The following is a 23,605-nucleotide window of genomic DNA, read 5'->3' as shown; positions in this document are numbered from 1 at the left end:
ATAGTGTCTGACCACCTCCATGCTCTTCTCTCCTGCTGTTCTCATTCTCCTCTGCCTCTCCAAGCTCTCCTGGGAGGACTCATTAACTCCTCTTTTCCTCCCACCCTCTAACTCTGAGCAGTCCTTGAAGCTGAACCCTTAGGTCCTCTGTGCAGCTAGCTCTCTCCTCCCACTGCCTGGAAGATTCTGCTGCCTTATTCAGACATGTGTTCTTACACTTAAATGTATTTCATTCTTTTTCCTTTACATCCCTCAGTGCTCTGAGGTGACCAGGTTCCCAATCCTACATACATCAGGGCACCCACAAACCCATAGCTCACCAGTTCTCTACATATATTTCAGTACCACAGCCTGGTATGTTTTCTAGACAATTTCATTCAAATCATCGGCTGTTATCACGAAGTCAATGTCTCCCCTCTCCAAACTAGCTTCCTTTCTCAGCATTCTCCTTTCTTCCACTGGGCCTCCATTTTTCTAAGGCACCAAGGGAGCACGTGAATTTAAAAAACAAGATAAAGTAAAGAGAGAAGAAAACCCCTAGAGACCTTTGTATTTAGAAAGTAGCAAGAAAATGCTAATGCCTGCACTCTAACGCAGAGGTGAAAGATGTGGATTTCTAGGACCTGTCCCCAGAGACTCCGATTTAGGAAGGCTAAGCTGTGGCCCAGGAATCTGCATTTTCACAATGTCCCTGAGTGAGTCTGATGGAAGCGGCTGTAGGTCACATTCTGGAAGACTGGATTTCAGCAGTTGGATATAGGATAAAGCAAACAGGGCTAAAAATGTGTAAATGCCCAAAGGTGGCTTTAAATAGAAGCAATGAACTGTTACAAAGCTCTGTTGCTTAGGGATTTTTACTAAAACCATAGAACCGAGATAGACCACAGAGTTTATCTGGTCCAACTTCTTCATTTAACAGAAGAAAAACCGAAGCTCAAAGGAGTTAGGTGCCTACAGAAGGCCACACAAGTCTAAGGCAGAATGTTTAACCTAAGTGACAAAGGACGTCCTTTCATAGAAATAGTAAAGGAAATAAGCACACACAAACACACACTCATAGGCTTAATACAGCTTTTTAAAAATGTGCAAATGAATTGCCTGAGGCTTTTTTTTTTTAAATATGCAGATTCTGATTCAGCAAGGAGGGGGCCTGAGATCCTGCATTTCTAACAAGCTCCCAGGTGATGCCCTTGCTTCCAGGTCGCCATCCACCCTTTAGGCAGCAAGTCTTAGAAAGTAAAATAACTGCTCTTCTGTTGTTCTAAATAAATAGTCTGCTTCTTTACAACAAGCACTTGCGCTGTAGAATGCGGTCTACTCCTGGTGTCCTCAGCTGCACTGTGTGGAGCACGTGGACTCACTACAGTGCTGCCCCTCAGCCTATCAGTCACCTGTTGACAGCCAGCAGAGATGGCGCCTAAAACAAAGGTACTCACACCAAACCTCAGCCCCTGACTGTTACTGTAACAACTATGTTGAAAAATGACATGGCCTCCTGAAAATTGGGGATTTAAAAAGATGTAGCCGCATACTGTTCTTGAAAACATATTTAGAAAATTAGATTATTTCATTTTGAAGGAAGCTTTCAAATTAAAAAATAAATGTCCTTGTCTAGAAATACATGTGAAACAAACAAGAGGGTTTTATTTGGAATTAGGAAATAAAGAGACACTTAGTGCCACTGTTACGAACAAAAGCTGGATGATACCCAGAAAAAGAATGGTGTCCTGGCATGGAGATAGGCTTTGGCACCATATGGCCTGGCTTCAAAACTTGGCTCTGTCACTTACATGCTGTGGGGTCTGGAGGTCACTGATACGTTCTAAAATATCTTAATAGTAGACATAGTCTATAAAAATACATTAGAAACATTAACAACATTCCCTTTCCAGAAACACAAAGTCTTCCCAATACTCCCCCAAGGGCTCCTGAAAAATGGGGTGACCAAAAGTCCAGTTCATAAAGGGTGAAAGTGGAGATCAAGACAGGACAATAAGCATTAAATTAAGCATTGTGTTTACACTCTGGAGCATCAAGCATAACTTAAAAAAAAAGAAAAAGAAAGAGATGTTTTTCCTTTGCTGCAAAAGCAAGCTCAGGAAGTAAGAGACTCCTCCCTTTTTAGGTACCTGGCAATGTACAGACTGGGCGGTGATATTTACTCAAAGAATTGCGTGCAAACATAGATTGTTATTCCAAAATCTCCCTTCTATATGACCTGGACATGACAACAGTTTAAGTTTCCCTATCTAGATGTGACAGGGTTCTTATTTAAGAAAAGAGCTTAAGGAATCATACAGTGAATACAAACCAACCATCACTTAGATTCAATAGCTACTTATATTTTTGCTGTGTTTGCTTTATATTGTGAGGAGATGTTTTTTGATTAATCACAAGGTTTTAAAAAGATCCTTTTTCTTACCTCCAAAGAACAAATAACTTCAACGGGGGAGACAAGCCTTCATGTATGAAAAGGCTAAATAACAATACAATACCGATGAAGTGAGAAAATGAGTACAGACAGTGAGTAATTCAAAGGGCTGTCATCGTGAGCTGTGAAAGCTCCCAGAAGGAGGTAGGGCTCAAGTCTTAAAGACTGTGTTGGATTTGGAGGGTGCTGGGGTGGTTGATCCAAGGAGACTGTGAATGCAAGAGCCCTTGGGCAGTGTGTGGAGAGCAGCCTGGCTGGAGCTGCGCTGTGAGGTCGACACTTGACCCTGAAGGCACTAGGGGGTCACTGAAGGTCCAAGCAGCAAGCAGTGGTGTGATGAAAGTAGTGCTTTAGGAAGTGTAAAATGTCTGCAGGTCCAACTTAGAGTGGGGCTAAGGGAACAGCTTCCGAGGGATGAGAATGAGGGCCAGGAAAGGAGTCCATGGGGGGCATATGGGGCCTGTCCTGGGGCCATGCCCTGTGGATGAACAGCAAGGGCTAACTATGAAAGATAATCCAACAGGGTTTGTTGGAGGAGAGAGATTCCTCACAGACAATACCAAGGTTTTAAATATCATGACTGGGAGAGTGAAGATGTCACTTATAGAATTAAGAAAGTCACCATAGAATTAAGAAAGTCAACAGGAAGAGCTAGTTTGGGGAGATGGAAACACAGAGTTGAGTCTGAGATTGGCCGAAGCCCAAGTAACTGCCAACACTTCAACTGAAAATGTCTAGATTCACAGAACCAATGCTCAACAGAAGGACAGAGGTAGAAAATATCTCCACATCACTCTCTTTTCATTTATCTTCTTACTTTTTTTCCTGTGCGCCTTAAAGAAAAAGGTTTCTCTCTGCTAACCAAAGCTAAGCTCTTACTTTTGTTAGGAAACCGATTCTTATCTCATTTCTTCAGGTATCAAACTCTACACTCGTTCTAGCCTCCTCAGTTTTTCATCTCCACACACATTCTCTCCCTGCCACCTCCAAACCTGCTATGACTCTGATAAAAACAAAAATTCCTTTTCTGGATACTAACGTCCCTTCTGGCTAAGCACATACCTCTTTTTCCTTTCACTGATAAACTCTGCAAGTAGCTGATTCCCACTCACCACCGCAAATCCCTCCTCTGAACACCTCTTTTAATCCTCTGCTCCTGGAGCGCGCAGGGTCTTTCTTCCATCATGCCCCAGCACTCCTCCTGCTCAACCTGTCTGCAGCCTGTCATCACATCAGAGCCCACACTGACTCCCTGGGGTCTCCAGGATCAAGTCTCCTCTGCTGCCACTTCTGCAATCAGAATTTCTACCCCAAAATCTAACTTGCGCCCTTCCCTTTCTTCCTCTACTCCTTCCCTCTGAGAGCAGATGCATTCACAAAGCTTCAGCTGCATCCAACCTTCCAAATCAACATCAACAGCCCTAGCCTCCAGCCATGCTCCTGTCTTGGGTCTCACATTTCCAACTGCTGACAAAACAACTCCACCTGGATTTCCCTGAGTCGCCCCCCATGCTTCATGTCCAAAGCTAACATCATTATCTGCCCTGCAAAACCAGTTCCTGTCTTCAACCAGCCCACACCTGTCCATCAGTCAGACACTGTCAGTCCTCTGGGCTCCTCAACCCACATATTTCAGTTTCCTCATGGGCTTCATTTTCCTCTCCCCCATCAGTAGATTATCAACAAGTCCCCACATTCATACCTCTAAAAATGTGTCTCGAGGTCATCCCTGACTCCCCATCCTTTCTGCCACCAACCCAGACCAAGGCTCCTCCCCCTCAGCTCCGGATCACTTCTGCATCTCCCTAGATTCTACTCTACTTTTGTCCACTTTTTCAATCATATTACCCCAGATTAACCTTTCCAAACACTTTCTTCATGATGTGTCATTGCTCAAGAATCCATAATGACTCCCTACTGCCTCTGAATCAAATCCAATCTCCACTCTTGTGCTTTCAAGACTCTCCCTATTTGACCCTGCCCCACTTCTCCAATCCTGTTTCCCACTCCTCACTAACCTACATCTTCCTCTGTGTCAGCCCAGGCTCTTCAATGCCCAAACTCCCATGTGCTACTGCCCATTCTCCATTCACTCTTCAAGGACCACCTTAGGTTCCACCTCCTCTGTAGTTCTGCCAACTTTTTAACTTATAGCACCACAACACTTAGCAATTAATCTCTAAGTAAACCGTAATTGTCAATCTTCTTCAAAAATTCTTTGAGGACAGAGACCGCTTTGAATATTTCTTTTGTGTTCCACAGCACCCTGGACAGCAGAAGGCTCTAGTGGGAATTGAAAAGTTATTTTTGATTGGCTGGTCAATTGGTTTCTGGTCCCAGTTATCAGTTCCCATATCTCCCCTCCTCTGCCTCCTAACTATGATCAATAAAATTATTGTAACGCACTTTCTCAGGCTTGGCACAGAGAATTCCCAGGAAGACAATCTGGAGTCTACCAATCTAGAATAGTAGGCTGGGTAGGGTGGGGTGTCTGTGTCCATGTGCACACAGGGAAGTGAGATTTAGGGAATCTAGCCTAACCAATTGGTCAAGGGATTGAAATACCAAAATAATCAGGAGAGGACAAGTAAGGAACCAAAATGACAGAACAATTTAAAACATGCCTAATTAGAAGCGCAGTACGCCAGAATTTTGACAAAGCAATTTCCAGTTTGGTCCTTGTGCACACAAAATTTTCCATCAGAAAGAAAGGGGTAACCCTGGTATTAGGGAGCTAAACAAAGAAAACATACGGACACAAAGAGGGGAACAACAAATACAGGAGCCTAGTTGAGGGTGGAGGGTGGGAGGACAGAGAAAATCAGAAAAAATACCTATCAGATACTATGCTCATTACCTAGGTGATGAAATAATCTGTATACCAAACCTCTGTGACACACAGTTTACCTATATAACCTGCACATGTACCTCTGAACCTAAAATAAAAATTAACAACAACAACAACAACAACAACAACAAAAGAAGAATCCCCAGCAAGGGCCTAGGCTAGAGACCACAAGTGTGGTGAGAGTCAGTGAGCCAAGCATAGAGGGTCACACAGGGTGGGTGTAGTCCTTGACCTACTCCCTCTTGCAACATGTTATGTCCGGAGCTGCACGCCCCGGCCATAGCGAATAATAATTGAGGATTAAACGCCTGAGCTATATTCATTTCCACCCCACACCTTCTCCCTATCTTTGCCTTTTTTCCCCTGTACTAATACCTCATTAAAGATGGCGCTCTTCCTGCTTCTTCTTCACTCACTTTTCCCGCGCCCTGGAAAATTGTTACTTAATAGCGCAAGCGCAACATGACGTCCGACCGGAGAAACCGAAACTAACCTGGCCACGCCCTCGGCGATGAGATCATTTCCGCCTTAGCCCAACCCCTTCCCTTCCAAGTGTATATAAGGCAGTGCATTACCGCCATTAAACGAGACTTGATCAGAGCACTGTCTTGTCTCCATTTCTCGTGTCTCTTGTTCCCCAAATTCCCACCCCCTCCTCCAGGGCCTGCTCTGACTATCCCGCGGGCCAGGATACGTGGCGCCCGAACAGGGACCTGGAAACGAGGGACTCCGTGAGGAAGAGGACGCCAAAGGATGGTCGACCGCTAACGAAGACAAAAGGAGTCAAACTCTTCCGATCACCGCGGGAACCTGCCGCGTCAGGATCGAAGGTAAGTGACGCGTCCGAAATGGGACAAGAATTAAGCCAACATCAAATATATGTAGGACAATTAAAAGAGGCTTTAAAGATACGAGGAGTAAAGGTTAAAGGTAATGATTTGTTTAAATTTTTTGATTTTGTAAAAGACACTTGCCCTTGGTTCCCACAGGAAGGAACTATTGATATTAAAAGATGGCGTAGAGTAGGGGATTGTTTTCAGGACTATTATAATACTTTTGGGCCAGAAAAAATTCCTGTAACCGCCTTCTCTTATTGGAACCTCATTAGAGATTTGATAGATAAGAAGGAGGCCAATCCGCAAGTCATGGCTGCGGTCGCTCAGACAGAGCATATTTTAAAGGTTAGCTCCTGCTCTAACCTCGCAAAGCCTCCGCAAGATACGGAGGAAGATCTCATTTCCCTCGAAAGTGATCATGAGGAAATCAAGTCTCCTTCTGTAACAGATAAAGAAATACCACACGAAAACAAACCAAAAAAATACCCAATCTTACAGATGCTTCAAAAGGAGGAGGAAATTAATAAGCCTAATCAATTGGATATAAATTGGGATGATTTAGAGGAAGAGGCGGCTAAATATCACAACCCTGATTTGCCTCCCTTTACTTCATACCCACCCCCATATAATAAGACACATAATGAGGCTTCTGCGCCCATTGTTATGGCAGCAATAGATCCCAAAGAATTAAAGCAAAAAATTGCTCAACTAGAAGAACAGATTAAACTTGAAGAGTTACATCAATCATTGATAATTAGGCTCCAAAAGCTAAAAACAGGAAATGAAAAAATACCTAACTCAGACGCTATGGAGGGTTCCTTGCGCCCACTTCAGCGGCCTGGACAACATGTTCCAAGAGGGGGGTTAGTTGCTAGCCGACATAGAGAAGACTCCTCCCCCAAAGACGTTTTTCCGGTCACGGAAACCATAGATGAACAGGGACAGGCTTGGAGGCATCATACTGGATTTGATTTTACTATTATAAAAGAGTTAAAGACTGCTGCCTCTCAGTATGGGGCTACTGCTCCATATACTCTTGCTATAGTGGAATCTGTAGCTGAGAATTGGCTCACTCCTACAGACTGGAATACCTTAGTCAGGGCAGTTCTTTCTGGGGGAGACCACTTAATTTGGAAGTCAGAGTTCTTTGAAAATTGTAGAGATACAGCTAAAAGAAATCAACAGGCAGGAAACGGTTGGGATTTTGATATGTTAACTGGTTCAGGTAATTATGCAGACACTCAGGCCCAAATGCAATATGACCCTGGACTGTTCTCACAAATCCAGGCTGCTGCTACAAAAGCCTGGAGAAAACTTCCCGTTAAAGGAGATCCAGGGGCCTCGCTCACAGCGGTTAAACAAGGACCCGATGAGCCATTTTCAGACTTTGTGCATAGACTTATGACCACGGCAGGTAGAATCTTTGGAAATGCAGAAACAGGTGTAGATTATGTTAAACAGTTAGCTTATGAAAATGCTAACCCCGCCTGCCAAGCGGCAATCAGACCTTATCGAAAGAAAACAGATTTAACAGGATACATTCGCCTTTGTTCAGATATTGGGCCCTCATATCAACAAGGCCTAGCAATGGCCGCCGCTTTTAGCGGCCAAACAGTAAGAGATTTCCTCATTAACAAAGGTAAAGATAAAGGGGGATGTTTTACATGCGGTAAAAGGGGACACTTTGCAAAAGATTGCTGTGAAAACCAAAATAAGAGTCCAGAAGCAAAAATCCCAGGCCTTTGCCCAAGGTGTAAAAGAGGAAGGCACTGGGCAAACGAATGTAAATCTAAAACTGACAGTCAAGGAAATCCTTTACCCCCCAGGCAGGGAAACGGGATGAGGGGCCAGCCTCAGGCCCCGAAACAAGCAGATGGGGCAGTCAGTTTTGTTCCAGCCAGCAACAGCAATCCATTTCAAAACTTAGTAGAGCAACCCCAGGAAGTGCAGGATTGGACCTCAGTTCCACCTCCCACACAATACTAACACCTGAAATGGGACTGCAAACCTTAAATACCGGAATATATGGACCCTTACCACCTAACACTTTTGGGCTACTTTTAGGAAGAAGTAGTGTCACCATGAGAGGCTTACAAGTCCTCCCTGGAGTTATCGATAATGATTATGAAGGAGAAATTAAAATTATGGCCAGAGCTATTGATAGTATTATTACTGTCCCTCAAGGAGTTAGAATAGCTCAGTTACTCCTGCTACCTTTGGTTAAAACAGATAATAATATCCAATACTCTAATAGAAATATAAAAGGTTTCGGATCATCAGATATATATTGGGTGCAACCAATTACAAATCAAAAACCCTCTCTAACCTTATGGTTAGACGGGAAGGCATTCACTGGACTAATAGACACAGGGGCTGATGTAACTATCATTAAACAGGAAGATTGGCCCTCTCATTGGCCTACTACAGAAACTTTAACTCACTTGAGAGGAATTGGACAAAGCAGTAATCCTAAACAAAGTTCTAAATACCTAACATGGACAGATAAAGAAAACAATTCAGGCCTCATTAAGCCATTTGTCATCCCTTACCTACCTGTTAACCTTTGGGGGCGAGATCTGCTCTCTCAAATGAAAATTATAATGTGTAGTCCAAATGATATAGTTACTGCACAAATGTTGACTCAAGGATACACCCCTGGTAAAGGTCTTGGAAAAGGAGAGAACGGTATCCCACAGCCTATACTGGTTTCAGGACAACTTGATAAAAAGGGGTTTGGAAATTTTTAGCTCAGGCCACTGACATACCTGCACCCCAAAGGTGCGCTGACCCCCTTACTTGGAAGTCAGATGAGCCCGTTTGGGTTGATCAGTGGCCTTTACTCAATGATAAACTAAGTGCTGCCCAACAGTTAGTGCAGGAACAACTAGCAGCAGGACATATTGAGGAAAGTAATTCCCCTTGGAATACACCTATTTTTGTTATTAAAAAGAAGTCTGGTAAATGGAGACTCTTACAAGATTTAAGAGCAGTAAATATCACTATGATCCTTATGGGTGCCTTACAACCAGGATTGCCTTCACCGGTTGCGATTCCTCAAAAATATTTTAAAATCGTTATTGACCTTAAAGATTGCTTTTTTACAATTCCCCTTCACCCTGCTGACCAGAAAAGATTTGCCTTTAGTCTTCCATCTACAAATTTTAAACAACCAATGAAGCGCTATCAATGGAAAGTCTTACCTCAAGGTATGGCCAATAGTCCTACCTTGTGTCAAAAATATGTAGCTGCCGCTATAGAGCCGGTCAGAAAAACATGGGCACAAATGTATATTATACATTATATGGATGATATTTTAATAGCAGGAGAAATTGGCGAACAAGTCTTACAGTGCTTCACCCAACTCAAACAAGAGTTAACAGCAGCCGGACTACAAATAGCCCCAGAAAAGGTACAATTACAAGATCCATACACTTATCTTGGTTTCCAGATTAATGGACCCAAAATCATTAATCAAAAGGCCGTTATACGTCGTGATCATTTAAAAACTTTAAATGATTTCCAAAAATTACTGGGAGACATAAATTGGCTTTGACCGTACTTAAAGCTCACCACAGGAGAGTTAAAACCTCTTTTCGATATATTAAAAGGAGACTTTAATCCAAAATCCCCCAGGTCCATTACTAAAGAAGCATTAATAACACTCCAACAGGTAGAACATGCCATTGCAACACAATTTGTTACCGGTATTGATTATTCTCAGCCATTAATATTCCTTATTTTTAACACAACAATAACCCCTACTGGCCTATTTTGGCAGAACAATCCCATTATGTGGGTACACCTGCCCTCCTCCCCTAAAAAGGTTTTGTTGCCTTACTATGATGCCATAGCTGATCTAATTATCTTGGGAAGAGAAAACAGTAGAAAATACTTTGGAATAGAACCCTCTACCATTATACATCCCTACACTCAATCACGCATCCATTGGCTGTTACAAAATACGGAGGCCTGGCCAATTGCTTGCGCTTCTTATACTGGCGCGATTGACAACCATTACCCACCTAACAAACTTATTCAATTTTGCAAGCTTCATGCGTTTGTATTTCCCCATATTACCAGTAAAGAACCTCTCAATGACGCATTACTAATTTTCACTGATGGATCCTCCACAGGACTTGCCGCTTACACTTACAATAATGTAGTCGTTAAATTCCAGACCACTTATACATCAGCTCAGCTGGTCGAATTGCAAGCTATAATTGCAGCACTATCAGCTTTTCCTTGTCAGCCACTTAACATTTATACAGACAGCGCCTACCTGGCTCATTCAATACCCCTCTTAGAGACCGTGTCTCAAATTAAACATATTTCAGACACAGCTAACCTATTTTTACAATGTCAACAACTTATCCGAAAAAGGACTACTCCCTTTTTTCTTGGGCATATTAGAGCACATTCAGGATTACCGGGACCTCTAACACAAGGTAACGCAACAGCTGACACGGCAACAAAAACCATAGCCACAGTCACTACAGATAATTTGCAACAAGCGCAAAAAGCACATGCCTTACATCATTTAAACGCCCAAACCTTAAGACTTATGTTTAAACTTACCAGAGAACAAGCTCGACAAATAGTTAAACAATGCGCCAACTGCATAACATATTTACCTGTTCCCCATCTAGGAGTTAACCCCCGAGGACTCATCCCCAACGAAATTTGGCAAATGGACGTTACTCACCACTTAGAATTCGGTCAACTAAAATATATCCATGTATGCATAGACACCTATAGTGGATTCGTCAGTGCAACTCTCCAAACAGGAGAGGCCACCAAACATGTCATAGCTCATTTATTACACTGCTTTTCTATTTTAGGAATACCCAAACAAATCAAAACAGATAATGGCCCCGGTTATATAGCCAAAACCTTCTTACAATTTTGTAATACCCTACAAATTAAACATACCACAGGCATTCCCTATAATCCCCAAGGACAAGGTATAGTAGAAAGAACTCATCTGTCATTAAAAACTATTATCACAAAATTAAAAGGGGGGAGCTGGTACCCCGTGAAGGGTACCCCCAGAAACATACTCAATCATGCCCTGTTTATCCTTAATTTTTTAAATTTGGACAGTCATGGAAAATCGGCTGCCGACCGTTTCTGGCATCCTGAATCTCAAAAACAGTTTGCAATGGTAAAATGGAAAGATCCACTTGATAGTTCATGGCATGGCCCCGATCCAGTTTTAATTTGGGGAAGAGGCTCAGTATGCATCTTCTCACAAAAAATGATGCAGCCAGATGGCTGCCTGAAAGATTGGTAAGACAAATAAATCATAACCATTGTCAGTCCAGGGAAGATAAATCTCCCTGAGAAATTCTTTCCTTCTTGTTTTTCAGAAAATGAAGCCTAACATGAAATTCCTTTGGAGAATAATCGCTCTATATAACATAGTGACAGTCTATGCAGGTTTTGGTGACCCTCGTAAGGCAAGAGAATTATTACGAAAACAATATGGCCAGCCTTGTGACTGCAGAGGGGGACAAATATCTGAACCTCCGTCAGATAGAATCACCCAGGTGACCTGCACGGGCAAGACAGCTTACCTAATGCCAAACCAGTTATGGAAATGTAAGTCTACCCCAAGAGATACCTCACCTAACGGGTCGCTCCTAGAATGCCCTTGTAGTTCTTTCCAATCTTCTGTACATAGTTCCTGTTATACATCCTATCAACAATGCAAATCAGGCAATAGAACATATTATACGGCCACGTTACTAAAAACACAAACTGGAGGCATTAATGATGTACAAGTATTAGGATCCACTAATAAACTTGTACAATCTCCTTGTAACGGCCAAAAAGGAAAGCCTGTTTGTTGGAGCACTACCGCCCCCATTCACATTTCTGATGGAGGAGGCCCATTAGATATTACAAGAATTAAAACCGTCCAGAAAAAATTAGAAGAAATTCATAAAGCTTCTTATCCTGAACTTCAATATCACCCTTTAGCCCTGCCTGAGCTTAGAGATAATTTTAGGCTCGATGCCAAAACCTTTGATATCCTCAATGCTACTTACAATTTACTTCAAATGTCCAATACAAGCCTGGCCCACGATTGTTGGCTTTGTCTTAAAATGGGCCCCCCTATTCCTCTAGCCATACCTAACCTTTCATTGCCCTATGTCAATTACTCAAATGAATCCTTAGTAAATAATTCCTGTCCTATTACCCCCCCCTTTGTTCAACCGATGACGTTTTCTAATTCCCCTTGCCTCTTTTCACCATCATATAATAACACTAAAGAAATTGATTTAGGCTATGTTGTGTTTGGCAACTGTACTTCCATAATCAATGCCACCAACCCTTTGTGTGCTATAAATGGCTCGGTTTTCGTTTGTGGAAACAACATGGCATATACGTATCTACCTACAAATTGGACAGGGCTTTGTGTTCTGGCCACTCTTCTCCCCGACATTGATATCATCCCTGGAGATGAACCTATCCCCATCCCCGCGATTGAACATTTTATTTATAGACCGAAACGAGCCATACAATTTATTCCCTTGTTGGCTGGACTAGGAATCACCACTGCTTTTACTACAGGAGCCACAGGCCTAGGAGTCTGACTAACCCAATATACCAAATTATCCAATCAATTAATCTCAGATGTACAGACCTTATCCAGTACTATACAAGATTTACAAGACCAAGTAGACTCGTTAGCTGAAGTAGTTCTCCAGAATAGAAGAGGTCTAGATTTGTTAACGGCAGAACAGGGAGGGATATGTTTGGCCTTACAGGAAAAGTGCTGTTTTTACGCCAACAAATCCGGAATCGTCAGAGATAAGATAAAAACTTTGCAAGAAGAACTAGAAAAGCGCAGAAAAGGCTTGGCCGCCAATCCACTATGGACTGGACTCGATGGACTTCTCCCCTATCTCCTGCCATTTCTTGGTCCTTTACTCACTCTTTTACTCTTCCTCACTCTCGGGCCTATAATCCTTAATAAGCTTATGGCATTTGTCAGACAACAAATTGAGGCCTTCCAGGCCAAACCTATACAGGTTCATTATCATTGCCTTGAGATGACTGAAAATGGTGAGTCTTATTTACCTTAATAAGACCACCTCCCCTGTGTGCTGAACTGGACAGTCAATGACGGGTAAGAGGACACTATCTCCATCGGAGCCTAAGACAGGAGGGCCGCCCTTGCTGCTGCCTTATCCCATGACGGGCCTAGAAGGTGGGGGTGAGTTGACCCAACCTAAGACAGGCGCAGTTCCCGAGGGGTTTTCTTATCATAAAAATATAAAAAGGGGGACCTGTCCGGAGCTGCACGCCCCGGCCATAGCGAATAATAATTGAGGATTAAACGCCTGAGCTATATTCATTTCCACCCCACACCTTCTCCCTATCTTTGCCTTTTTTCCCCTGTACTAATACCTCATTAAAGATGGCGCTCTTCCTGCTTCTTCTTCACTCACTTTTCCCGCGCCGGGGAAAATTGTTACTTAATAGCGCAAGCGCAACATGACGTCTGACCGGAGAAACCAAAACTAACCTGGCCACGCCCTCGGCGATGAGATCATTTCCGCCTTAGCCCAACCCCTTCCCTTCCAAGTGTATATAAGGCAGTGCATTACCGCCATTAAACGAGACTTGATCAGAGCACTGTCTTGTCTCCATTTCTCGTGTCTCTTGTTCCCCAAATTCCCACCCCCTCCTCCAGGGCCTGCTCTGACTATCCCGCGGGCCGGGATAATGTTACAGGTCATCAGTCATTTCCAGCCTTATGCACTAAGGACTTAACCTTTCTCTGATACTAAGTGCACATCAGACTTAGCTCAGCCACTGGGCTGCCCAAGGAGGAAGGAGAATACCCCCAACATAGGAGTCCCACAGGAGACTGACCCCAGTCTGCTATTTATTGTGTTTGGAGCCAGGGTTAGATTATGTGCAGCACACATTGTGTTTTGAAAGGCCCTGGGAAAAGTAACACATTGGACTATTATTGGCCATTAACACCATTAACACTGTGTAAATTTATTGTCAGAAATAAGCAAGCCTCCAGGAATTGAGCTCTGCTACAGGTGCCTGGGACAGAAAATGGACAGGACCTAGTGTTTGGATGATACGAAAGGGGAAAGAGGAGTGGGCACCAAAAGGTAACAGTGGGGTTCAGAAAGGGAAGGTGGAAAGGCTCACACTTCAAGATTTTTCCCCTAGAGCTAAGAAAATGCAGACTTTTGCCCCAGTTGGGAGGCAAGGGGGGTCAGCTGGGTTTTTGATTGACTGGTCAATATGTTTCTAGTCCCAGTTATGAGTTCCTATATCTCCCTTCCTCGGCCTCATAATGAGTATTTCTGGATATCACTTAGCCCCCAGAACCTTGTCCCTAGATTCCACCTCTTTAGAATCCATGCTTTTGGGTGCTGGGCTGTTTGTGTGTGTGTTGTGTGTGTGTGTGTGTGTGTGAGAGAGAGAGAGACACACACACACAGGAAGAAGAAGAAGAAGAAGGAGGAGGAGGAGGAGGAGGGGGAGGAGGAGGAAAAGAAAAGTGAAGAGAAGAGAGAGAAAATATAATCCATGTCTCAGGAAGAGGAAGAAGGGAAGGAAGGAGGAAGAGAAGGAAGGTAGGCTTAGACCTGGGAAGCAGAATAGAATGACAGGGCCTCCCTCTGATTTCCCCAGACCCTGGCAGCAGCTCCTGTCCTCCAGCTTTTTCCTCTGCACATCAACTAGAGAATGAACATATGAGCCAATCAAGTCTTGACTTCCAAAGCCACAAGTCTCCCCCACAAAGCACCCCACCCCCTTCCCTAGAGATGACCTCCAGGGCAAGGTAACAGGGTTAGGAAACAGATGGATGTGCAGAGACCCTCCAGAGCTAACCTGACCCCTGACCCCCACCAGTTCATGTCCTCTAATCCGACTTTCCAAGAGGGAGAGCAGATGCATGGGGCCCCGGTAACTTACTGGACTCTTTGGGACAAAGATTCCAGACAAAATGGTTTCAGACATGTGGGGAGATAGGGAGCTACACATAGAAGCTGGTGGAAGCCACAGGTACAGGGAGATGGGGAATCCCTGGCCATCAGAGAAACAGGGTCACAGGTGGTGGAAAACGAGGATGGTCAGTGCCGGTTCCAGGGAGGGACCGTGTAGCCAGGGAGCAGGAGGAGCAATGGACCCGGGACATGGACGGTGGCAGGGGCGCAAAGATCTAGAAAGACATCTCAGGGCTCTACACCTCACAGCAAGCAGGGACTTAGTGGGTGTGTATGAGAGGGACGCTAACTCACACTTCCAGGAATGAGTAATTCTTATGAATAGCTCCTCCGTTCCCAGAACTGAAGAGGAGGACAAGGGGGAGGTCCGAGGCGCCCACCGCCCTCCCAGCCGGGTCTGCCTCTCAAGTCAGAGGGGCCGGCTCCCCACACGCACCAGGTGAGACCGATGTCGTCTGCCCCGCTCCTGTCAGTCTGCAGCCGGCGCGGCGCCGGGTCCCCGCCGCCCCTCTGTGCACATCAGGGCCCCGGGCCCCCGACGGCGAGGAGGGGTGCCGGCCCAGGGCTGCCGCCGGGAGCCCCGCTGACAGGCACGGGGGAGGGGGAGGGAGAGCCAAGGAAGGGGCCGGGACGCCGGTAGCCGGAGCGGCGCGCTGCAGAGTGAGCCAACACCGCCCATCCCCGCGCTCCGGGAGAAGGCGGCCCGAGGGGACCGCCTCCCGCCTCCCCAACACGGACTCCCGCAACTGGGATGAAGGCGGAGGGGCGCGGAGTTCCCAGCCCCCACGCCCTCCCCAAACGCAGCCAGCACTGCCATAACAACCAGAATCTCCGCAACTCCCGCCCCGACGCCGAGGGGGCACTGGCCCCCAACACGCACGCGGCAGCAACAGCCCTCCTTCCCCAAACTTGTCCAAGACGCCGCGTCCGAGGCAGCAGCCTTCAGCCCCGGCCCCCCGCGCCCTGCCCAGCTTACCTGTCCGGAAAAAGGCGTCCACGTCCGAGTCGGCCGCTCCTCCTTCCTCCGCTGCTCCCTCATGGGGGGTTCATGACTGGGGAGGGCGTCTGCGGGCAGCCGGGGGCCGGAGAAGCCTGGGGCCGAGGGCTGCTAGGCGCCTGATGGGCGGAGGGCGCGGGCGGCCGCGGGGCTTCGAGGGCAGGCGCTGGGCGGCGGGGCTGGGGCAGAGGACGCCGAGCCTCCTTCAGGCGGAGGCGCGCAGCGGGCCTTCCGCCGGCTCCCCCATGGTACCGCTTCCCCATGGTACCGCTTCCCCAGGGCGCTGGCCGCCTGCTGTCTGCATGTGGCCCGGGCCCGGGGCTGGGGTGCGGGCTGCCTGAGCGCCCGCTCTCCCCCAGCAGCAGCAGCAGCTGGTTCTCCTGCCCGCCCGTCTGCCTGTTCAGCCCTGTTTCGCTCTCTCCTATTTATTTTTTCTCCTCCCTCCCACCCTCCCTGTCTCCCACCCTCCTCGCTCCCCACTCCGCTCGCTCGCTCCCCACTCTCTGGCTCCAGCCGCCGCCTCCCCAGCTCCTCCCCCGGCTCCCGCTCCCTCAGTCGCGGCCAACAATGACCCCGGGAGCGCCGAGCTGAACTGAAACTCCGGCCCAGGCCGAGGGCTCGCTGCGGGCCCCCGGCGGCGCCGACAGCCCCGGTCCCAGCGGCCCCGCGCGGGCCTCCCGGGGAGCGGAGCCCAAGTCCGGAGGCTGTGCGAGGCCGGCTTCCTGAGCTCCGCAGGAAAAGCCCGGGCCGAGGAGGGGGCGGGGCCGCCGCCTGGGGCTGCAGGGCGCACGCCAGGCTCTTCCGGGGGCTCTGCGGCCCCGGCGCTGCGCGCTCAGCTTCTCCGCTTGCGCCGCCGGGGCTCCTCCCGGCCCCGCGGCCCCCTCCTCCGCCCACTCCACTCCCAGGTGTGTGAGGGGAACACCAGGCTGCCGGCCCGCCTTCTCCGGATCTTCAGATCGGTCCCCAAGCTGGACTGACCTGTCCCTAGAGGCCGGCCTTTCTTCCCCTCCTTCCTGACTCCCTGCCCTCTTCTGTCTCCCTGCCCTCCTGAACCTCTCACATTTTCCTCACCAGCTCGCCACAATTTCTCTCCTTTTTATCTTTTCTCATCCTTTTCCCCTTTTCAGCACCCCTTTAAACATCTCCGCCTGGCAGGGCGCGGTGGCTCACGCCTGTAATCCCAGCACTTTGGGAGGCCGAGACGGGCGGATCACGAGGTCAGGAGATGGACACCATCCTAGCTAACACGGTGAAACCCCGTCTCTACTAAACATACAAAAAATTAGCCGGGCGTGGTGGCGGGCGCCTATAGTCCCAGCTACTCGGGAGGCTGAGGCAGGAGAATGGTGTAAACCCGGGAGGCGGAGCTTGTAGTGAGCCGAGATCGCGCCACTGCACTCCAGCCTGGGGACAGAGCGAGACAAAAATTCTCCGCCTGTCTCTGTGACTCTTTGTCCAGTTTAATGCTCCTGTGATGTCTCCCTGCCTATCTCTCCCTCCCTCCGTCACTCTCTTGTCCCTTGTTTGTCTCTGTCCTGCCTCCGTACTTGGCCCGTATCTCCGTGCTCCTCTTGGACAGCTGTCAAAACTCTCTAATCCCTGGGGCCTTCTCGGTCTTGTTCTTCTCCCTCATGTGAATGGAGAGATCCAGTTGGCCAGGAGAAAGGAGGTGTTACAGCAAGCTGAATTTCAATTAAAGTGGGGAGAGGGCCTGGGGAGGAGTGGGGATGACTGTAAAAAGAAAACAGATGCTGTATGGGGTAATTAATGCGGTGATTGTATTGTGCCCATCGGTTTTAAAGCAATAATTCAACAATAATTAGCCAGTAGTGTGTATATGGTTCTAGTGACTGCAGAGCCCACCAAACAGAGGGTCTTTAGACCTAAGTACTTAATAAGGTCAGTTGAGCCCTCTTCGCGGTTGCCTCATCCAGACAGATGGAGAAGTGGTGGCCTGACCTAATGTGTTAAAACACGCCTAATAGGAAAACCAGGTACTGGTCTGAAGTTGATGACCCAAAGCCCATCAGACAGCATCTCCTGGATCTGTTTGTCTCCAGTAACCTCTTTGGTTCCACCTCTCTCTTGGGGCCAAGGCAGATCCACCAACTGGGTAACCCTAGCAGCAAATAAAATGAATTAAATTAGTTTTTAGTGAACACTTTCTGGCTCCCGGTACTCATCACGTTCTTCACTGACACAAATAGTCTAATTTTTTTTTTCACCCATTTAAAAAAAGTACCTGTTTCCAACCTTGGATACACCTATCAGATCTGTCTCCAACCTTGAGTACATCTATCAGACTTCTGTAGTGACTCTGACATCACAAGTTCACTGCCCTGAGATCTAATTCATCTGGCCCTAGTATCTTGAACTGGCTTAAGATGCCCCTTTGCCTATGCCTTTTCTGACAATGAAAATGCTTCTCATTTGTCTTTTCAAAATCTTCCTTCCCCTTAACCCTGTTCCTAACCCCTGGTCTGCTCCCCTCCCCCCCCCCCCACACATACATGATGGCAGAGCTGCTATTAATTGCCACCATTGTGCAGTTAAAGAAGCAGTGGCCTGGTAAGGCATTAGCTCATCCCAACTCAGAAGAAACATTACATGTTTAGAGGAAGGTTCATATCAAAATCTCAAGATACAGGCGAGAATGGGGGAACACCTGATGTAGTGACACAGACTTTTTTGAGAGGAAATTTGGCAATTTCTATCAAAATGTTAAATGTTCATGGCTATATTAATATCAAAGAAGATTTCAGAGCAAAGAATATTACCAGGGATAAAGAGGGATATTTCAATTCAAGTAGACGTAACAATCCTAAAAGTGTTTGCACCTAATAAGAGAGCTTCAAAGTACGTGAAGCAAAACTGATAGGATTGCACGGAGAAATAGAAAAATTTATAATTATATTCAGACAATTTAATATCTGTAAAATGCAGTAATTAATAGAATAAGGAGACAGATCATCAGTAAAGATATGGAAGACTTGAACAATGCTATTAACCAACCTAAGCTAACTGACATTTATAGAATATTCTACTTTATAACAGCAGATACACATTTTTTCAAATGCACAGGTAGCATTTATCAAGGTAAACCATATGCTAAACCATAAGACAAATCTCAATACGTTTAAAAGGATTAAAATCATGCAAGGTAGTATATAAATTATACCTCAGTTTTTTTTTTTTTAAGTCATACAGAGTATGTTCTCTGACCACAATAGAATTAAACTAGAAATAAAAAACAAAAAGATCTAGAAAAAACTCCCAAATATTTGGGAAGTAAATAACACACTTCTAAATAACACATGAGCTACTAAGAATTCAAAGGAGGGGCTGGGCATCGTGGCTCACACATTTAATTCCAACACTTTGGGAGGCTGAGGCCAGTGGATCATTTGAGGCCAGAAGTTCGAGACCAGATTGACTAACATGGCAAAATCCATCTCTACTAAAAATACAAAAATTAGCTGGACATGGTAGCACACGCCTGTAATCCCAGTTACTCTGGTGGCTGAGGCACAAGAATAGCTTGAACCCAGGAAGCAGAGGATGCCGTGAGCCTAGATTGTACCACTGCACTCCAGCCTGGATGACACAGTGAGACTTTGTCCCCCGCTGGCCCCCCAAAAAAAAGAATTCAAAGGGGGATATTAGAAAGACTCTCAAAGTAAATAAAAATGAAAACACATTTTATAAAAACCTGTGGGATGCAGCTAATGCAGCCTAAATCTGTGGGATGCAGCTAAAGCAGAAAGATATTTATAATGCTAAATACCTATTTTGAAAATAAAGATCTCCCATCAATAAGCTCCTATTCTACTTTAAGAGCAAGTGAAATCAAAGTCGAAGAACAGAAATAAAAAAGATCAGAGCAGAAGGCAATAAAATAGCAGGAAAACAAAAAAAATCAATGAAACTAAAGTGGGTTATTTGAGAAGATCAATAAAATAAAAAAACTTCCACCCAGACTGATCAGAAAATAAGAGAAAAATCTCAAATTACTATCAGCAGGAATGAGAGAGACGGCATCACTACAGATTCCAAAATGTAAAAATAATAATAAGAGGATATTATAAACAACTTTATGCCGACAAATTTGACAACTTTCATAAAATGATCACATTTCTTGAAAGACACAAACTACTAAAGTTCACTCAAGGAGAAATCACTAACTTAAATAGCTATTTATCTACTAAAGAAATTAAATTTGTAGCTTAAAAGCTTCCCCCACACACACCCACACACAAAACAACTCAAGATTCATATGTTTTTTTTTGTAAATCTGTGAAACATTTAAGGAAGAAATAATATCAATTCCATAAAAACTCTTCCAGAAAACTGAAGAGGAGGGAATATTTCCCAACAACTTCCATGAAGCCAGCATTATTCTGATGCCAAAACTAAACAAAGACCATATAAGAAAAAACATTGTAGACTACTATTTCTTAGGAATGTAACGTAAAATTCTCAATTAAATTTTAGCAAATAAAATCCACAATATATAAAAAGGATAATACATCATGACCAAGTGGGTTTATCCCACTTGGGTTGAATTGTATTCCCGAAAAGGTATGTTAAAGTCCTAACCCCTGGTAGCTGTGAAAGTGGCCTTATTTGGAAATAAGGTGTTTGCAGATATAATCAAGTTTGGATGAGATCACTAGGATGGACCCCAATCCAATATGACTGGTGTCCCGATAAGAAGAAAAAAAAACTGCATATGAAGACAGAGACACATAGGGAAAAATGTAATGGCAGAGGCAGAGATTGGAGTGACGCAGCAGCAAAGAATACCAAGAACTGACAGCCACCACCAGAAGCTAGGAAGAGGCAAAGAAAGATTCTACCTGGAGTCTCAGAGGGAGCATGGCCATTCTTACACTTGATTTCAGACTTCTTCTCTCCAGAACTGTGACAGAATAAACTTCTATTATTTTAAGCTACCCGGTTTGCACTACTTCGTTACAGCAGCCATAGGAAACCAATATACCATATTGAAAAAGCAATACCAGTCAGAGCATGGTGACTTACATCTGTAATCCCAGCACTTTGGGAGATCGAGGTGGGCAGATCACTTGATCCCAGAATATCGAGACCAGCCTGGGCAATATGACATAACACATCTCTACAAAAAATACAAAAAGTAGCTCGCATGGTGGCACGAGAGTCAGATCCTGTCTCAAAAAAAATTAAATTAAAATTTAGAAAAGCAATACCACATGATCATCTAAGCAGGTGCAGGAAAATAATTTGTCAAAATCCAATATGCATTTCTGACCAAAACTCTCAGCAAACTAGGAATAGAAGGGGCTCTCTTAATAAAGGGCATCTACCAAAAATCTGTAGTAAACAGCAAGCTTTTCCCTAAGATCAGAAGACGGCAAGATGTCTACTCCTACCCCTATTCAATGGACTGGATGTACAGTGCAATAAGAAAAGGAAATTAAAGGCACCCAGATTGAAGAGGAAAAGGTAAAACTGTATTAAAGATGATATGATTGCTACTTAGAAAATTCCATGAAATATATTTTTTAAAACTAGTAGATCTAATAATGAGTTTAGCAAGATTTCAGGATATAAGATCAATATAAAAATTAAATTGTATTTCTATAACCTAGCGATGAAGATTTAGAACTTGAAATTTTAAAACATCACTATATTAGCATGGAAATATGAATTTGAAGGCTTAGTCTAATTTTTAAAATATGTAAGACCCATACACTCAAAGATAAAATACATTGCTGAAGGAAATTAAAGGAGATCTAAGCAAATGGAGAGAAATACAGTTTCATGGAATTTTGCGAAGACTCAAAATACTTAGGAAATTAATTTTTCCCAAACTGATTTGTAGATTCAATGAAATCCCAATAGGCTTTTTTTTTTTTTGTAGAAATTTACAAGTTGATTTGATGAACAGAACGTATAAAAGCCAAAACAACTAAAAAGAAGAGAGTTGGAGGACTTACACTACCCAATTTCAAGGCACTTATGAGGCCATAGTAATCCAGACAATGTGGTATTGTTGTAAAGATAGACAAATAGATTGATGGAATAGAATGGGGTCCAGAAACAGACCCATACGTATATCATCGATTGCTATTGTTGATTTTCAAGAATGAAAAAAAAAGGGAATTCAGTGTAAAAATGATAGTCTTTACAAATGGTGCTTGAACAATTGAAAATCTGTTTTAGTTTTCTATGACTGCTGTAAAAAATTACCACAAAGTTTGTAGCTTAAAACCACACAATTTTATTACCTTAGAGTTCTAGAAGTCAGAAGTCTGAAATGAGTCCCACTGGGCTAAAATATGTTAGCAGGGATGTGTCAGTTTTGGAGGATCTAGGGGAAAACCAATTTCTTTACTTTTTCTAGCTTTTAGAGGCCACCTGCATTTTTTTTTTTTTTTTTTTTTTTTTTTTTTTTTAGACAGAGTCTCGCTCTGTCGCCCAGGCTGGAGTGCAGTGGCTCCATCTCGGCTCACTGCAAGCTCCGCCTCCCGGGTTCACGCCATTCTCCTGCCTCAGCCTCCCGAGTAGCTGGAACCAGAGGCACCCGCCACCACGCCCGGCTAATTTTTTGTGTTTTTAGTAGAGACAGGGTTTCACCGTGCTAGTCAGGATGGTCTCAAACTCCTGACCTTGTGATCCTCCCGCCTCGTCCTGCCAAAGTGCTGGGATTACAGGCGTGAGCCACCGCGCCTGGCCTGCCACCTACATTTTTTAGCTTGTGTCCCGCTTCCTCCATCTTCAAAACCAACAATGATGGGCCAAGTCCGTCTCACACTGCTATCCCTCTGTGTCCAGAATATATGAAGAACTCTCAGACCTTCATAAGAAAACAATCTAACTTTTAAAAATTGGGCAAAAGATTTGACTAGACACTCACTTTAGCAGCTATACAGACACCAATAAGCATTTGAGATAATGCTCAATACTATTAGCCATAAGGAAAATGTAAACGAAAAGCTCAATGAGATGCCATGATTTATTGGAATGTCTAAAATTAAAATGCCTGAACATATCAAGTGTTGGTGAGGGTGAGGAGAGCATGCAAAATGGAACTGTCTTATACTTCGAATGTAAAATGGTACAATTATTTCAAAAAACAGTTTGGCAGTTTCTTAACTAGGTAAACATACACTTACGACGTGACACAGTCATTCCACTCTTGGTATTTACCCAAGAAAAATAAAAGCATATATCCATGTAAAGACTTGTACACATATGTTCATAGCAACTTCATTTATATTAGCCAACACCAGGAAGTGATCAAAAAATCCATCAACAAGTGATCAGATAAACAAAGTATGATATATCTATACAGTGGAATACTATGCAGGACTTGGATGAATTTCAGATTAATTATGGAGAGTGAAAGAGGTCAGACAACAAAGAGTATATTCTAGGTGATTCAATTTTTATAAAATTCTAGGAAATGCAAAGTAACCCATACTGACAGAAAGGGATCAGTGATTGTCTGGAGATGACCAGAGTCACAGACTG

The 23,605-nt window shown here is 44.6% G+C and overlaps 1 protein-coding gene and 1 long non-coding RNA gene across 2 annotated transcripts in view; one reads left to right on the top strand and one right to left on the bottom strand.

Annotated features, from left to right (window-relative positions):
* LOC114676185 (uncharacterized) overlaps positions 1-23,605 on the bottom strand; it is a 107,050-nt gene that overhangs the window by 26,211 nt on the left and 57,234 nt on the right. The gene's annotated exons all lie outside the window — the stretch shown is intronic.
* Positions 5,540-17,363, top strand: LOC144339362 (uncharacterized). Its single transcript, XM_077993734.1, has 3 exons — positions 5,540-6,109; positions 11,482-11,831; positions 17,243-17,363. The coding sequence occupies exons 2-3, from the start codon at positions 11,485-11,487 to the stop codon at positions 17,361-17,363; spliced, it is 468 nt and encodes a 155-aa protein (XP_077849860.1). The 5' UTR covers positions 5,540-6,109; positions 11,482-11,484.

The sequence above is a fragment of the Macaca mulatta genome, chromosome 2, assembly GCF_049350105.2.
Source record: "Macaca mulatta isolate MMU2019108-1 chromosome 2, T2T-MMU8v2.0, whole genome shotgun sequence".
In the NCBI taxonomy this organism is placed as follows: domain Eukaryota; kingdom Metazoa; phylum Chordata; class Mammalia; order Primates; family Cercopithecidae; genus Macaca; species Macaca mulatta.
Note: the sequence above shows the minus strand (reverse complement) of the source record. Positions and strands in the feature narration are given on the sequence as shown.

Coding starts and splice junctions, on each gene's coding strand:
- LOC144339362 (XM_077993734.1), top strand. CDS start 11,485: ATGAAGCCTAACATGAAATTCCTTTGGAGAATAATCGCTCTATATAAC. Junction 11,832..17,242: donor TATCAACAATGCAAATCAGG/CAATAGAACATA, acceptor AACATCTCCGCC/TGGCAGGGCGCGGTGGCTCA.